This window comes from Seriola dumerili, unplaced genomic scaffold, assembly GCF_002260705.1.
Source record: "Seriola dumerili isolate Sdu_G_001 unplaced genomic scaffold, Sdu_1.0 BDQW01000110.1, whole genome shotgun sequence".
In the NCBI taxonomy this organism is placed as follows: domain Eukaryota; kingdom Metazoa; phylum Chordata; class Actinopteri; order Carangiformes; family Carangidae; genus Seriola; species Seriola dumerili.
Window position 1 is genome coordinate 6340631 of NW_019174365.1, and position 18863 is coordinate 6359493.

Here is an 18863-nt window from a genome sequence, read left to right on the forward strand (position 1 = left end):
ATGCCTTACTATAGTATGACGTTTTTTCACGTTTTTATGCCTTACTATACTATGCCATTTTTTATGCCTTACTATACTATGACTTTTTTGACATTTTTATGCCTTACTATACTATGGCGTTTTTTGACGTTTTTTATGCCTTACTATACTATGATATTTTTTATGCCTTACTATACTATGGTGTTTTTTATGCCTTACTATACTATGACATTTTTTGATGTTTTTATGCCTTACTATACTATGACGTTTTTTGACGTTTTTATGCCTTACTATACTATGCCATTTTTTATGCCTTACTATACTATGGCGTTTTTTGACGTTTTTATGCCTTACTATACTATGCCATTTTTTATGCCTTACTATACTACGGCGTTTTTTATGCCTTACTATACCATGACATTTTTATGCCTTACTACACTATGACATTTTATCATGTTTTTATGCCTTACTATTCTATGACGTTTTTTATGCCTTACTATACTATGACGTTTTTTCACGTTTTTTTTGTCTTACTATACTATGATATTTTTTATGCCTTACTATACTATGACTTTTTATGCCTTTTTATGCCTTACTATACTATGACTTTTTTTGCATTACTATAATATGACTTTTTATGCCTTACTATAACATGACATTTTTATGCCTTACTATAATATGACTTTTTATGCCTTACTATAATATGACTTTTTATGCCTTACTATACTATGATGTTTTTATGCCTTACTATACTATGACTCTTTATGCCTTTTTATGCCTTACTATACCATGACTTTTTTTTGCCTTACTATAATATGACATTTTTATGCCTTACTATACTATGACGTTTTTATACCTTACTATACTATGACTTTTTATGCCTTATTATAATATGACATTTTTTGCCTTAATATACTATGACTTTTTATGCCTTAGTATAATATGACGTTTTTATGCCTTACTATACTATGACTTTTTATGCCTTACTATACTATGACTTTTTATGCCTTACTATACTATGATGTTTTTAGGCCTTACTACACTATGAGTGTGTATGCGTTACTATTTCATGACTTTTTATGCCTTACTATACTATGATGTTTTTAGGCCTTACTACACTATGAGTGTGTATGCGTTACTATTTCATGACTTTTTATGCCTTACTATACTATGATGTTTTTAGGCCTTACTACACTATGAGTGTGTATGCGTTACTATTTCATGACTTTTTATGCCTTACTATACTATGATGTTTTTAGGCCTTACTACACTATGAGTGTGTATGCGTTACTATTTCATGACTTTTTATGCCTTACTATACTATGATGTTTTTAGGCCTTACTACACTATGAGTGTGTATGCGTTACTATTTCATGACTTTTTATGCCTTACTATACTATGATGTTTTTAGGCCTTACTACACTATGAGTGTGTATGCGTTACTATTTCATGACTTTTTATGCCTTACTATACTATGATGTTTTTAGGCCTTACTACACTATGAGTGTGTATGCGTTACTATTTCATGACTTTTTATGCCTTACTATACTATGATGTTTTTAGGCCTTACTACACTATGAGTGTGTATGCGTTACTATTTCATGACTTTTTATGCCTTACTATACTATGACGTTTTCATACGTGGAATCATTTCATATGTGAAGTCTGGACAGGGTTTGCAGCCCCCCCTGCAAAATTGTTGCAAAATTATGTAACATGGCCACAGCAGCAAATACGCATCTTTATGCAATTTGGCAAATATATACATGCTTATAATGTAGAAATGGGGCAAAAATTGGAAAAATGCAATGCTGAGATCAATCACTTCCCAATGTCACCAGAGGTCCACTTCTGAAATAAAACCTTGGGGTTTTCCAACAAGAGTATATGCTGAAACTTTCATGATTTAGTCAAAAAATGCACAATTGTTTTGCCTACCTGCCCCACTAATGGAGTGGCAATCAAATGAAAATAAAAGAATCTCCATTTTAAAACTCACAATGAAACAGTCACAAAATAATCTGGTAATTTTGGTTTCCCAGTGGTACACCCATTTAATTTGAATAAAGACTTGATACTGTGAAATTATATGTACATGTGTACATCAACAAATATATTGAGCTCTTGATATTAAATGTGACAAAGTCAGGGAAGCTAGGCATTTCACTGTTATTTTTAACAGAATCTATCTGCTCAACTGTGCTTTGCTACTCAGGAACATAAACCCTCCAAATCATTTACAATACCAACAACAGTGTGCAGTGATGAAACTACTTTTAAATTATTTCTCATTATATGAGTTGCCCAGGTAGCCTCATGAACCTCTGACCAGGGCAACCTTTGTTGGATCTTATATCTCCATGTTTCAGTTACAGGAAATATTATCACAATCTCCCTTTCCTGAGTAATAGCATAGGATAATGGCCAGAAGTGTTTCTGCAGAATATCATGATGTCACAGTAATGTTGATTTTTGACCATTTGGAGCATCGGGTCTGATCTATTAGACACGGAGGCATAGAAAGTAACCAACAATCTACAGTAGAAAGAAATTCCTTTTTGTGTGTAGAGGAGTCTACTTACTACCACGTGACCTCCAGGTTGAGTTTAATGGTCCCCAGGTCGTTGACATCCACAGCCACCACCTGAGGCATAGCAGTAAACAGCTCCTTGGTTTCACAGATCACACTTCCCACCAACATGTGAGTGGCCAGGCCCTTCAGCACTGTCACCTGATAAGACCAAAAAAAAAAAAAAAACTGTTCACTGAATGCGCCTGGAAAACAATCTTTTCAAGTTTCTCTGACATCCAAGTCACTGGCACAAGTCAGCTGATTGTTGATGAATTGTTGTGATTTTGAGTATTGGCCTGTATACCCTGTACTATCATCCTTGACTACAGATAAAAAAGTGACTAAAGCATACAAGGTTCGATCTGTGATGAGGTTTGAAGTGAAATTAAGTACAAATCTTTGTACCCCTTGGCACCATCAAGGGCCAATTGTCTAAATGATACACAAAACAAGTAGGAAGACCAAGCTCTGGTAAGAATGGCCATGAGTCATGAGTCAGTCATATTGTGTTATGGAGCTGCAACTAATGATGATTTTCAATTAATCTGCCCATTATTTCTTGATTAGTCAGTTATTCATTTTGTATATAAAATGTCAGAAAAAGTGAAAAATGCTCATCACATTTGTCCTCAATATTCTAAAACTCAAAATTAATAAATTTACTATCATATGTGACAAAAAGCATCAAAGACATATAAGAAGCTGAAACACATAAAATTTGACACTTTGCATGAAAATGATTAATTTAGGCGGTTATCTGGATTTCCACAGTACCTTGATGTTGATGAGGTCAGTGATGAGTGGCATGAAGACCATCTCATCTCCATCCCAACTCTGTCTGGAGTTCACTTCAATCCTGCCCTTTAGCTTCCACCTCTGACGACCGTACCGCATGAAGATCTGGAGGAAGGAAGGAGACGGCAGTGCGAAAAAACAAAAAGGGTTTAAGTCTGAAGCATGAGAAAGGGCAACACCGGCAACATTGTTCAATACTGGAGGGCAAGTTGGATATACAGTATGTTATTCTACCATTTCATTCTGCTGGAGACCAACTCCACTTAACTAAATGGTTTTGCAAACATGTAACTGTACATGTAAACATGTAAAGTTTTTTTTAACATCTGTGTTACAATAAAAAAAAAAAAAAAAAAAAAAAAAAAGAACTTGCCTCGTACTGGTCTCCAGGACAGAGTCTTGCAAAGCCTGCTAATCCTGCCAGAGAGAGGAAATTGACTTTTAAAAAACATTTGGACATGACTGCAGGAAAAAACTGATATCAATTCGGAGCCAAGCAACCTCTTTTGTTTTTATGTGACTTCAGTATTTAGCTGGTGATTTACAATAAGTGACCGTGTGAGGGTTCAGTGTCCCAATTCAGTACACATGGCTTTTAATACATTTTTTAATGAATGGATTTTGAGATTCTTATCTCACCTTTCATTTTGATGTGAAACTCCCCAAGCAGGTTCTCCAGTTCGCTCTCGAATGTGCTCATGTTCTGCACAAGAGAGAGAAAGATGAGACTGATCGCACAAATAGCCGTTTGTCTCGCAAGACAAGAACAACAGTAATCAAGTTATCTCCAGAGACTCTGACAAAGCCAGTCAGAGCTAAACTGCAGAGGAGGCAGGACGGCTGGTCTAAGCCCTCAGGACAGGTGACGACAGGTGTGTGTGTGTAATTGGGACTTAAAGGTCATTCTGCAAGTGTGTGACTTACATTATTAGTGTTTACAAATCAGTGTAAGCAGTAATCTGTATCATACATTTAATGTGGGTTTTGTCTGCTGTGACACAATATTTAATGCATACTGTTATATTTTCATGAGTTCATGTAACAGATACTAAATGTATCTGTTCAGATCTGACATACAAAAAAATCATAAAATCATGTATGTGTAGTATCGTGGCTGATTTTTTCGAATGATGTCTCAGAAGCTCCATGTTTCCAGAATAATATTCCCTCTCTAACTAAAGCCAATGCCTTTATTAGACCATTGATAAGTAAACTACATACGACTTTGGTAAGGTGAAACATAACTTTGAGGCCAATCCTGCCAGAAAAAATGTGCAGATCTTCCTCAGTATTCCTCACACACTGTATGTCAGTACCTCAGTGTATTCCTTGTACCGGCGGTTGACCTCTGCGATGCTCTCCTTGGTGCCTTTGGTAGAGGGAGAGGAGGAGAAGGCCTGCTTCATCCGGCTGGCACCTTCCCTCAGACGGCTCTGGATGCAGAACGCCTCGTACAGCTCATCCACCTGAATGCACACACACGAACACACACACAGAGTCCCCCCATCTTTAATAAATGTTCCACAAGGACAAGCATGCATTCATACATGTGCAAACTTTCTCGTTCATTAGTAAAGAGAGAGAGAGAGAGAGAGAGAGAGAGAGAGAGAGAGAGAGAGAGAGAGAGAGAAAAACTTCTGCACTAATGAAATGAAGCAAGTCTTTGAAGTTAGAAACCCTCCATACATTACATCAAAACATCCCTGGGCAGGAGGCAGACTCCCTAAAAACTTCCAACTGCCATCTAAATTATTCTGGATGTGTTCACATCTCACTGGGATTCATTCAAGGATGCCCAACACAGCTTCAGGCCTGTGTAGTATTGAGTAACTCAGCACTACTGTGACTTTTACCAACGGGTCCTCAACTAGAGCAAAAATAGAAACTGATGAAATGTATGACAAGACGCTCTAAAAATGACAGGCTCCACTGTGACTGAGAAGAAATTTTCACAATGTTCAGATTGAGGAAAGAAGAAAAAAAAGGAAGAGGCTACAAATGAAGACGCAGTGAAATAGGTCAAAGAAAAATTACAGAAAGTTACGGAGCAAAAAATGGCAGGTCCAGACAGAAAGACAGTCGTTAAGCATGACAAACAGATAACCTGAGAAACGGAGGAGAAAAGAGTCCTGCACTGTACTGACAGTGAGCAGATACAGCTGGAATGTATCAGTGTAACTGTAGCCTCCAGTGGCAGACGCCTGTGCCGTCCCCGGTTTGCGACAGACCCCAGTGGGACACTCCCAAAGCCGGGGGAACAACAACAGACGGCGTTTAGAGCTCATTTGGAGATGTCTGCCCGACTTGAGTTTGCAGCACCAGTCTCATCTAACCTAAACCCACAGGGAATGACTCCATCAGCATCCTGCTTTCTCAGTGTGGGCTGAAATGTTGGGAGTTTCAGCTGGAGTGAAATCATTAAGATAAGATGATGTTGTAACCACAGCAGTAATAGTTTTGTTAAGTCCGTTGGTTAGAAAATCAGTTGTCTGCAAAGCCAAAAGGTGGAGGAGCTTGTTTTGTTTTCTAAATGTTTTTTTTTTTATGGTTTTAGTCTTTTTATGTGGTATTGTAGTCTTCTCTTATGTTCTGTCTCATCATCTCATTATGTTGGCATATTTAATTGTTTCACTCTGTTATTGTACTGTAAGAGCACAAAAGGGAAGTGTACTATATATAAATCAGGTTATTATTATTCTCCATGGCTCTAACTCTATGGCATCAAATGATCTAATTAAAGAGCAACAAACTTTTAAAAGGTATTAATATCTGACACTTCCTTTTGTTCATGTCTTTACTTTTATTTATTTTTTCTTTTCACCTGATAAAACAAACTATCACTCTGTTTTAAAAAGTTCTCTAGTTACTTTTTGTAGACTTCTGTGCACCTAGTGTCAAAATCGATACAAAAATAGGCCCAAAATAGGCTGAATTCATTATTAAACAAAACTTCCAATCTCCTAAATGAAAGTAGGTGTCCATCAACTCTTCTTAACAGAGGATTGACTGATTTAAATATTGCTGAGTCACTCAAACTAATTTCTCCCAGAAACTACAGTCTATCAGCAGTCAAGGTGTTCAGCATCCTTGTCTGTCTGCTTTTCTGGCTTCCTGAATTCACATATGATCGGAGTGGCAGCCGGGCAAAAACAAAACACCTCCGGTGAGCCTCATCAAAGGGAAACATTGCAGCCTGCATGACGAGAGCGCTGAAATATTGATGCCTCGCGCTCTTTATGGCACTCATTAGGGAGAAGCGGGAGAAAATGGGCCATTCTGGCTCCTGCCGTCCTAACAGCTTCTCTGAGTGTTTGTTTGTGCATCTTTGTGTCTGAAACGAACACTGCCAGCATGTTTGTGAGAGGAGACTGTGACTGTGTATGTGGACATGTTTACATGGGTATGGAGAGCATGTTTTTACTGTGGTGGGTGGGCACATGAGGGTTTACAGTAAAAAAATGATGTTCACTATGGGGTGTTTTTGTTCAGGAGGATGGGTAATGTAGCTTATAACTTATCTTGTTACACCTACATAGAAAAAGGACACCCAGCCTCATCTCACCAACTCCACGTCAAACCAACCAGTGCCCTCCAGCACCCTCTCCCCCGAATGGGACCCAGCCCTGTCTGTCTGTCTGTCTGTGGTATGTGGTGTATGTGGCGGGGCTGCAGCAGCTGAGCTGAGCCAGCTCTAAAACACTCTCCAACCACAACTGTTACTCTCAGCTGTCTGATTGGTAGAGAGCTGGTTGTGAGCTAACACTTCACTACAAAACAAAGGTAAACATGAGCAGTGGTGGTTGGTGATGAAGCTGAGATCATTTCAAAAGAAAACACACATTCGTCCAAGTGAACTTTTGTATTGATTGAGTTGAGAAATATGATGTAACTGTTGTCACATAAAGGAGAAAACGCCTACAATGAGTTTTCCATTGGAGAAAATGGTGCGCCTCTGTAACAATATTTCACAAGCTGGGGCTGATGAATAGCCGTCATTCTTCTCAGGCAATCAGTAATCATATCATTATCAGCCAATTAGGCTAATTTTTGCCCCCAATTACAATCGCCTCTTGCTGCCTTCAAGGAAATGTCCTTTTGAAGGTCAGCCAGGCGCCACTCCAGAGGACAGCCATCAGCATATTGCTGCGCCTCGGGCACATTTCACCCCAGAAACAGAAGGAACATTAGAGGCAAAACACAGACAAAGAAAAGGACAGAAACCTGAACACGGGCAGATGGATGAAGTGTGGAAAAAGACTTACACACACCTTTTGAGCACAGGAGAGCCAGGCAAAAGAAAGAAGCCATACATTTTCTGGGCAGGTGGTAATGCTACACACACACACACACACACACGCACACACACGCACACACGCGCACACACGCGCACACACGCGCACACACGCGCGCACACACACACACACACACACACACACACACACACACACACACACACACACACACACACACACACAGGCATTGTCTTGTCTTTTTAAGTTTTTGAATCTGTGACGAACTTGCTCAGATGAATCTATTAATAATATCAACAGACACAAAAAGCAAAGGTGAAGTGATTAGTCTTACATTAATTAGAAAAGTCTGCAACAATTTAAATAAAGTGCCAAAAATTCACTGGTTACAGCTTCTCATAAACCAGTATTTGCTGCTTTTCATAGTCTTCTATGAACTGAATATTTTTGGGTTTTAGACTTTGAAGACGTCACTTTGGACACGTGGAACTTTTTTTTTTTCCTATGTTGTGACATTTTATAGATCAAATCATTAATGAAGAAAATGAAACTAATGGTTTATACAAAAAAAACTCCATCACTAAGACGAAGCATGAGTCCATATATAACTTTACATCCAAAACCTTCTCAACATAACAGATTGCTTTGGGTGACCCATGTGCTCATTTAAAAGGCAATTTCAATACAATTTCAAACCTGGTTAGACATGCATCGCCCGAAAAAACCACATCTGAACCATCTTAATTAACTTTTACCAGACGTTAACAAATACTGAATGTAAATTTATTCTGAATTAAGTCCTCTTTTGGACTCGGAGTCCCTGTATTAATTACTGCTCAGTGGGATGATAAAAGCTATGAGGCTCAGAGACCCAGTGAGGGATTATGGAAGAGTCTTTAGTGGTGAATCAATTATGCCCAGGGTGCAGATAATACAGTGTTCACATTTATTAACAGTGAAGTCTATATTTTAGCTCCATTTTTTTGTATTTTTAAGTGAATCCTAGGATAAGCCTTGTAAAAACACAAACAATTAATATTTGTTTGGTGGTTTGACAGTAGGGCCAGAGGTAAGGGTTGTGGTTTTTATTAAGAATTACTGGCAGTTTTAAAGGATTGTCTCTGTATCTACTGTATATCTGGATTTAAATTGTGGGATTTTGAATATGAGCAGTGAATCTTTAGGATATGGAAGGAATCCTCTTAAGATATGACCATTATCCTGAATCGTAGGATAATGGTGTGCGTACACACAGACACACAAACACACACACACACATGCAGACTCTTTCTGCCAGGGGGCGAGTGATTATAAGCAGATTAAAACAGGCGGGCCACATCAAACAGCATCAAACACACAAGCCCCTCTCCGGGGATCTGTGGGCATGTGTGTGTGTGTTGGTGGTAAGATTAGCATTCAAGGGGAGCAAAAAATCCCTGTAATAAAAATAATCACATGCAAAGTATTCACACTCATTTTTGAATTGAATTTGGCACATGGTTAACACACACAAACACACACACACACAATTTCTCTCTTTGTCACTCGTCTCTTTAATGATGCCCTGCTGATATTAATAGCCAACACACACACACACACACACACACACACACACACACACCCTATCCCATGCAGGACATCATAGGGGTTGTATTGTGCCACCTGCTTCCTCCATGTGTGCCAATTACGGCTCGGACATCTGCGGGCAGCCGGCAGCACGAACAGGAACAAAAGACAGGGCTGATGTGAGTCCCAAACACACACACACACACACACACACACACACACACACACACACACACACCCTAACAACTTGCTGATGGATGATTGTTAAGTCATCCCTCGCGGCAGCTGTCCAGCACAAAGAGACACGCCTGAGCCTGAGCACAAACACTGACAAACACGTACAGACTTACTGTAACTCACAGCTGCTGAAACACTGAACATCTTCTCCTAGCTGCTGATTGACTGTGAGGATTTGTTTTCACTAATGAGGTGAAGTGCATGTGCTGCACACACACACACCAAATTAATGACATACATATGTGTAACACAATGTATGACATCTAATGTTCGATAACACACATTTGTTCTCATTCTCAGCTATTCGAGGTGTCCTGCACACAGGAGTTCATTGTTGTCCATTTCCTGTATCTTGCAGCTTCTTTTTTTCTTTTTCTTATCTCTGAAGTGCTCATCACTCTGGCTGCAAAATATAAAAGGTGATGATGGCTCCTTCTTCCTCTCTACAAAGGCTAATCAGCACACAAAAATGTACTTCCTTTTTTCACTCTGTCATGCAGACATGTCAAGGCCAGAATTAGTGGACTGAAGGCTGATAGTGATTTTGATATGGGGGGGGGGTTTAAAAAATCTGCTGATAATTTTTTTTTAACAAAAACAATCTTGGCAGGATCCCAGATTTGTTTTTATTCTAACTGTGACCAAATACAAACTGAGCAGGACATTTCACAGCTGACAAATCAATTTGTCAGTGCTCTCTGGTGAAACTCTGTAATGGTGACACTGTTTCTAAATGACCTCAAATGCATACTTATTGGCATAGGCATACATTGACATATACAGCAATATGAATTATATGCAACAACCCAGTATCGGTCTAGCTTGACAAAACTCTGTGGTAACTGATGACTGACTGAACACATTACAACTCTGTCAAAGACTATTCACCTTCTGCAAGCACAACTACAACCACTCTTTATATAAGGATGAGGCCAACTCTTTTTGTGTGTGTGTGTGTGTGTGTGTGTGTGTGTGTGTTTGTGTGTGTGTGTGTGTGTGTGTGTGTGTGTGAATTAATTTCCTGACCTCAATGCTTTTGTGGTTGACCGATTCTCTTAGCTGGACACTTTACAATTGATCTCACTAAATAGCTATCTGCTGATGCTGATGTTTGGAAAATGGACCTGTCCACTCTGTGTGTGTGTGTGTGTGTGTGTGTGTGTGTGTGTGTGTGTGTGTGTGTGTGTGTGTGTGTGTGTGGCAATTGCAGTTCACAGGGCAGACAGGGGGCATCAAGGGTCGCTAGTGGACTCGGTATTAGTTTGGACCCAGCCTGCGTTTCCTCTGCCCTATTTCAATTTAAACTGAAATTAAAAATAAGTCCTTACCAAATCATGTTTCTGTTTCTACAAAATCTGATACAGCATCAGAAAAGTTCAGACCGTCATACTTTTGGTGGAAAAAGTCAGGACATGCGCTACACTACAGGACCAAATCAAACATTATCTTTTGTGGACAGAAACTGACAGATCCAAAGACAATGACAAAGAATTTTGTGAAGTCATTTCTCAATCCAAAGATCTGACAAGTTTTAAAACTATTTCATCCCCAGTCAAGACAAGGGTTTAGCAAAGGAGCGCTGGTATATATTTAGAATGAAAGAACACGCTGAGTGCTAGATTTAACTCACTTTTTTGTTGTGCTTTGACTTTTGAGGCCTTTTGCCTGTCTGGCAAGATAAATCAGTCTCCTTCACTATTTCAAATATTTACAAGTGCATTCAAATCTATTTTTGTACAGAGCTGAACAGAAGAGCTTCAGAATAATGTTGGATGTTAAAGAGAAAGGATCTGAGTGAGTGTGTGTTCCTTTTAACTGCAGCTTGCGACAACCTCACAAAAAAGTATTGAATCTGCCCGTGTTTTTTCCTTGTTATTTTATTCAAAGTGGCGCACACTTGCAGACACATACCTAAGTCTCTACGACAACCTCACCTATTTTAAAATGACTCAGACTTTTTTTCTCTATGTTGCCCCCCATCTCCTCCTCTCTTCTTTTTGCCTTTATGGAACCCGTTAATCGCTGTAGCCTCCTAACTGCCCTGACCTAGATTCACCGTTGCCTTCAACCCTTCAGAAACACTCGCGAGCCACAAATGTGACCAAGGGCTTTGTTTTTGTCGGTCGTCGTGTTGTTGTTTACACGGACAGCTCTCTCTCTTTGGCTTCGGACAGCTGAAGGTGAGTTTTTATTGTCTGTCAGGATGTATGTGAACATAAAGGGTTAACATCACCCAATAGACGGCTTCTCTGAGCTCCTCAGGAGTTCAAAGGCTCTGTCTTCAGGTAACCATGGTTACCTTTGGAGCTGAGCTGTTGTTTGGGCGTGTGTATACTGATTGCCTGCTGTCGCGTCTGACTTGACGCACAGCGAGGAAGGCCGTCACAGAGCCACAAAAAGGGGACACGGAAGAAGAATCACAGAGCCTCACTGCCTCGCAGGGGGATTAATGGCAACCTGGAGGAAACTACAAAAGAGCATAAAAAGGGAAAAAGTTTCCCAACCCGGCCACCACTGTGGGGAAGTTTTTGACTCAACCTGCTGGAAACTTCGCTAATACATCAATAAATGAACCCGAAAAGAGCAGGAACACTGTCCTGACCTGGCAGCAAAAATCCTTCCTGGAGCTAACTTAAAAAATAAAAAATAAAAAGTTAGCAACATGTGGTGTCACAGTGCACCTACTCAACATGAAAGTTGTCAAATAATGACCCCTAATTTATCAGAACGTGAGGTTAAATGAATAGTTCAACAATTTTGATTTTCCTGCTGAGAGTTAGATAAGAACAATAACATCACTCTCACACTTAGCTGGTAAGTAGATTTTGTTACCTTTGGACACAGAGAGGCTAGCTGTTTCCCCCGGTCTACAGTCTTTATGCTAAGCTAAGCTAACTAGCTGCTGGCTGTAGCTTCTTGTTTACCATACAGAGATGAGAGTGGTACCAATATTTTAACTCTTGGCAAGAAATTGTCCAAATGTCAAACTGTTGCTTTAAAAGAGGTAGAAATATGCATCGTCACTGTGGTTCCTGAGTGACTGACTGAGATGTTGAGAGGCTTCTGTGAGAGAGGTATCGAGAGGAAACATCTTAGCAGCACTTATGCTTTCCAAGGTGCTGCAGAGGCATGCAGGAAATAGACCAGACTGGACTCAGTGCTGAACTCAGATTATGGAGACTGACAAAATAATAACAACCCTTAAAAATATTTAGTTATCACATTGGAGTGCTTACCTTGCTCATGTGAAACTCCAGACGTCTCATGTACCTCTCAATGGTTTTGATTTGCTGCAAAAAGACAGAGGCAGCACAAGATTTACTGCTGCCTGTGAGAATGTGGCTACATGTGGTTTACAGCTGTAAAAATAATGATTTTTATGTCCATACCACAGGATGTATTGAGGCACAGTTTGCAATCCTGTCTCTCCTCCTGCCCCATCAACCATTTCCCCCCTCTCCCATTTTTCCTGTATTATTTCTCAATCCCTTCAGCTCTTCACTTCTCTACTCTGTCCTTCCTCCCTCCTTTATTCTGCCTTCAGCTGTTTTTTTTTTATTTTATCCCTCCTTTCAACTCTTTTTTTTTGTAACATCAAAGATTTTCCCAACACACACCAAACTTGGAGTGGTTGTTACAGTAGACCCTCCCCTCCATCAACTCACCTTGTCAAGATCATACAGCACTCCCTGGAGAGAAAAAAACCACACAGACACAAACACACACACACACACACACACACACACACACACACACACACACACACAGTTAGTACAGAGGGCCAGCACAGCTCAGGCTGCTTAAGTAATGCAAAGCAGACTGCTGGCATCAAGAAAAGATCCTATTAAACACTCTTACCAGTGACTCTGCATGCAGTGTGTGTGTGTGTGTGTGTGTGTGTGTGTGTGTGTGTGTGTGTGTGTGTGTGCGCGCGCGCACTGTAGCAAATTAAAATGCATTTGTTATGTGTGAATTTATGACACTGACCTTTATGTATTATGATTGCATGTGATGTATTATCATTTCAATGACAACAAAACAGGTCTGAGATCACAAAAGTGACAAAAGTGAAAATCTTTGCCCTTGCTACTTTCATACACAGATACTCATGAGAATTCAGTGATTTGAATATTTCTATAGCAGTTGTTAATGGTTGGCTTTGGGACATTGGGCTGAGTTGCGACAACTGCATGTCAGAGGCCTCGGCTTCTTGTCGCCTTTGAGATGAGATCCGACCCTAATTACGAGTTTCTAACTTATAAACAGTGTTCAAGTCAAATAAACAGTTTTGTCATAATTATAACTGAGAGGCTTTGATTTTTATGACACCTCCTATATATCCTATTTAAAGCTTAAAAATACAGAAATGACTGAAAGCTTCAAACAAACGATGTAAATGTAAATGTAAATGAATGTGCTGTAGTGTCTCACCAGGCGAGAGTTTCTCTTCATGTCCTTCATCAGACACATGAGTTTGTCCAGCTCCGTTTGATGAACTTCCAGATACTCACTACAGAGCAGAAAAATTAAAACTCTTAGGGTCCTGTACAAATGCATTGCTTATTGATTCAACGATTATTTTCTTGATTAATCAATTTTTTATTTGGTCGATAACATGTCAGAACATAGAGAAAAATGCCTACAGTAATGTTGCATACTGCCTAACATACTGAAGTCCGACTAACAGCCCAAAGAACTTTTTTTTTTTTTTTTTTTTGTTATTAAAACAGCAGCCAATCAATTCTCTGTCATTCAACTAATTGATTAATCTAATCATTTCAGCTCTTAAATTAATAGAATTTAGTAAGTGCACTGGAAGTTGATGAAAATAATATGTATATAATGATAGCAGTATAAATACTGTACTTTGGTACATAAACGTTTGTGCGGTTGTATAAATATATGGCGCAGATAATGTCAACAGGCTGTAAATGTTCACGTTAAAGTCACAAATTATCAACATATATGGACTGAGACCATTTACTCACAGATTCTCTCACTCGCTTTAAAAGGAAATAATGGCTCTGGAACATTAGATGAGTTTATGGATTGAAAATGGTGTTTACACTTTGTAAGTATCCATCAGCGTGTGAGTTACTCACTCCAGGCCTTGTTTGAGTGCGTTGTAAACCTCCTCCAGTCTTTTGGGCTGCGGCTCTCTGGAGCTGCTGCCTCCCTTGTGTCCTGACAGGTGAGGCTTCTTGGGCTTGGACTGAGGCTTCTTCTGCACCGCTGAGTTCCCCATGAAAGAGTTACACCTGCACAAACACACACACACACACATACATGATAGTAAGTGCAATGGAGGCTCTATTAAGAGTTGATTTTTTACCAGCGAGCAGGATAATTTGCTATTTGCCGTCTGTTGTGCAATGATTTTAAACACACTGTGCTTCAAGACATTTTCAAAACTCTCATAGCGCAAGCAGGAGAAAGGAAGAACATCTTGGCCTGAACATTTACTTTGGACTACAAGGTGTACATAAGTTACTGACTCAGACAACATTACATCTCATATCAAATATTTATCACAGTATTTCCACAGTATTTCAGATAGCGAGGCCTGCAGGCTGCCTATAATAATACGTTAGATGAGATTTCTCTATTATTTTACAGCATCCTGAACATGCCCTTGGGCCAGTCTCAGCATGAATTTATCTCATCTGACAGATGGAGAGGGCTCATTGAGTCTGTTCACACCAAGATAACTCAGTCATACAGGACTGACACTTTCAGCCTGCATTGTATGCAATTAAGCAAACTCCCAGCATAACCTCAGCGGTGAACCGTTTCCTCATCAGTCACAGGGCTGTGCTAAATCACAGGTACGCACAAATATATGCAACCACATGCAAACAAGTGTTCTTCTCCAGCAGATGACCAACAGTGTGACTGACTGAAGGGGGAAGGCCAACAAATGTGTGGTTAAATAGAGTTCATTTGTTGATATATGTAAATAATGGGCAACGACAGTGGTATCATTTATGTACAAAAGTGTAGGACTGCAATTAACAAGTACTTTCATTATTGATTAATCTTCTGATTATTGTTTCGATCAATGAATCATTTGAATTATAAAAAATCAGAAAACAGTGACCGAAACGGTTATCAAAATTATTTATTTTTAGATTGATTACCCAACTAATTATTGTAGCTCTACCAATGTGCAAACCTGAAGTGAAATCTTTCAATTGCTTGTTTTGACTGACCAACAGTGCAACAATCGACACGTGTTTAAATCATTTTTAGTGATTTATCAAGCAAAAACGACAAAGATTATCAAAATGTTAATTGAGAACGCCATGAATAGTTTCAACACTCTGTCTAAGCCTTCATTTTTCTGTTTCTGTAGAGCACAGCCGCCTCACAAGGCTTTTTTCTCTTCACATCATTTCCATTTTAGGTCACAATCATCTTACCCGCTCAGGCACATTTCAGCTTTTAAAACCATTACAGATTTAGCTGACAAATGACATTTCCCCCTGACTTAATGAAACGATCCCAGAGTCATCTCAGGGACGCGGCGACAACCAATTCCAGCGCTCGACAAGTTGGAACGTGGCACGTCTTGCAGCGCGCCAGGAAAACGCAGCACAAGTTAAGCTAAGCTGCCACAAATGTAGGGCAACACTGAATGAGAGCGCTGCGTAGCCTTGGGGTCACGCAAGCTGTGGTACAGTAGTGTCTCTGTGGCAGGGAAACACACACACACACACAGAGAAACACACATATGCATGCATACATACTAACACAATTCCAAACTGACTAATAGTTGTGCATTTGCATTCTTGCACACAAAGTGCAAAGTCTGCAGTATGCATGCTTGCATATACATGAAACATGCACATGGATACAAACATGGATGGTCTTTGCTCATAACACACACACACAAACACACACACACATACACCGACACACTGGAGTGGCCTAAGAAGCCGCATCTCTGCAGCGTTCCACCTCGCTCATTATCAGAATCGTAACTTGTCAGTCGCTGTCAGTCGCCCCCACACCCCGAGTCATTCCAACCAATTACACCGTTCACTGTCTGAGCACAGAGAAAAGAGGGCAACAGTGTCTTCAAATAGGTTCTCACAGCGGGACCACAGGAAGTCAGAGAGGGAGGAAACACAGATAAAACTCTTATCTCTCAAGAACTTTTATCGATCTCCGACTTCTTTCAAGCAGCTTCTGGTTGTGAATGACACAGTGTTCAGGAAACTGACTTAGCTGTGTGGTTATGCAACAGATTGATGATCACCCTTTTTAAGAATCTGTAAAGGAGCTGAATTCTTAGACTTGCTGTGGCTTGCTTAACATCATGAAGGTTGGTCATGACGGAAACAGTTAAGTAATGTTTTCTGTGGCTGTGGAGGAGAAAATAAATTGAATGAAAAAACTATGAAGCTGCATGATGGGATTTGTAGGATCCTGTGTTTTTGAAACTGGACCCATACTGAGAACTAAAAGTCAGGATATGTACGGCTCTGCTGTTTCGATTAAAGCAATACTGCAATAAATCAGAGGAATAGCGCTTCAATGATAAAACAACTCTTTAATGGCCTGATCTGCTGTTGACTTTTTATTTGATGACTTTCATTTAATGTTAGACATCATTAACTTATTTTCTAAAAAGCTTAACCTCCAAATCAGTACCGTTTCTGAGGATATGGTACTTTAAACTTGTTTGTGGAAAATCAATTTGCTGCAGTGTTTTAGAACAAAGTCCCGGAATCACCCGCTGACCTAAATTGTTATTTCAGAAATGAGTAACATCAGTTGACTACAGATTAACCGCTTTGAAGATTTCTGCCTACCGTGAGCGTCGCTCCTGTAATGTGCTGAAGCCAGCGAAGGACTGACTCCGGATTATGCCGTTGGGCCCTCCGGGGGAGTGGGTGCCGGCCGCCATGATCTCTGGGATGTGGGACGACACTCCTGGAGAAGAGAGAGAGAGAGAGAAAAAAAAAACACAGACACACAAATCTGTTACATACAAATCCATTGCCAATATTTGGACAACAAGTGAAGGACCAGGGACAGTAATACATCACAAGCACAATAAAAGCACCTTGTGAACTCAGTTAACACCAAGGCCATGTCAACACGGAGGTTAACTGGAGTACAGTGAGCATTGTGCAGTGTAGCACAAAGTAGGCACTGTTGGTGATGCTCGCCGTGTGCGATGTGGACAAGCAGCATTCAGAGCCTGTGCTAACATGACTCCTCTGGTCTGCCTGTCACCACTCAACTGCAAACATACCTCTACTGTTACTGTTGCACGTTTTCCCACCTCAGACAAGGAGCGCACAACACGACTCCTTTCACTTTCTTTGTCCACATTTTTTCGGACCGACTAAGACTTAGACTCCTTTAAAAATACAATTCATCAGACTGACAGCTGTTTAAAAGCCACAGATGTGTCGCAAGCAGCAGCCACTGCATAAAAAGGCCACTTTTGCCAGTTAGCGATCTAATTCACATACATGCATCTAATGAATTCCAGGAAAGCCAATCCACACCGTCCTATGACTGAGTTATCTAATCAGCCTCTCCTGCAGTTAAGACATCTTTTATCACTGTGTCTATATTTAGCTGCAGGAGCCTGTCAGATTTCAACCTTTTTTAAACCTGGAGATGCAACATGACTCACGATGGGCACTTGGGGAGCAGGCTGAAAATAGACACAGAAAAGTCCATCTATAGCTGTCAGATAATGACTTAACAGAGATCAAGTGCCCAGAGAGAAGAATCCACTGAGATAACTCAATCACAGTTTCAACCAGCATGATGAGATTTTGTCCAGATCATGGCGCAGGTGTATCTTCTAATCTCTGGCCTCATGTTACCTCAAATAAATAGCATCCCAACAGGAGTGAGATACACAGATTTTTTATTGGGAAAAAGAGAGCACCGGTGTCAGGTTGGTAAACGTACCGGCCGATACTTCAGAATCTGATCGGTACATCCATGAGACAAAGTACGCTACAATAATTTCCTCTCACATTCTGCTGAGTTTTAACCAAACAATACGAGAAACAGTATTTATGATCTTCTCTATAAATTACTGATTATTTATCCATAAGGCCAGATTCTCATTTTGGCAAAAACCCTCAGCAACAAGAACTAATTTAAGGATCTGATGAGTGTTTTAGTGAGGACTTTTCGTTCCTACAGTAGTAAGTTCCTGAGTTTAGTCCCTCTGGTCTCATATTTCCTGGAACCTTTTGGTTGAAAATATGTATTTGATGGTTGTTTTAATTCTGTATTTAATACAAAATAACCTCAATGACACAATCAGCTCATTCACTCTCTTGCTCTCTCGATTGCAGTGTTTACCATGGCAAACTGCCCTGACAGTTTCAGGGCCATCAGAAAGTACTGCCCTGGAGGAAAGACATTTTGGCACGAGAGCTATCATTGAAGAACTGAATTTAGAGATGAAAAGCAAACAAGCAAATGCAGAG

General features: G+C 40.0%; 1 protein-coding gene across 3 annotated transcripts in view; it reads right to left on the reverse strand.

Moving 5' to 3' along the window:
• ripor2 (RHO family interacting cell polarization regulator 2) overlaps positions 1 to 18863 on the reverse strand; it is a 79933-nt gene that overhangs the window by 20917 nt on the left and 40153 nt on the right. For all 3 annotated transcript variants that reach the window (XM_022747240.1, XM_022747238.1, XM_022747241.1), the window contains exons 2-11: positions 17214 to 17334; positions 14502 to 14657; positions 13831 to 13909; positions 13065 to 13088; positions 12636 to 12689; positions 4663 to 4812; positions 3986 to 4049; positions 3720 to 3763; positions 3326 to 3451; positions 2562 to 2710 (exon numbers count right to left, since the gene is read on the reverse strand). In XM_022747240.1, coding sequence (XP_022602961.1) covers positions 2562 to 2710; positions 3326 to 3451; positions 3720 to 3763; positions 3986 to 4049; positions 4663 to 4812; positions 12636 to 12689; positions 13065 to 13088; positions 13831 to 13909; positions 14502 to 14657; positions 17214 to 17334 — 967 coding nt within the window. The remainder of the gene's footprint in view (positions 1 to 2561; positions 2711 to 3325; positions 3452 to 3719; positions 3764 to 3985; positions 4050 to 4662; positions 4813 to 12635; positions 12690 to 13064; positions 13089 to 13830; positions 13910 to 14501; positions 14658 to 17213; positions 17335 to 18863) is intronic.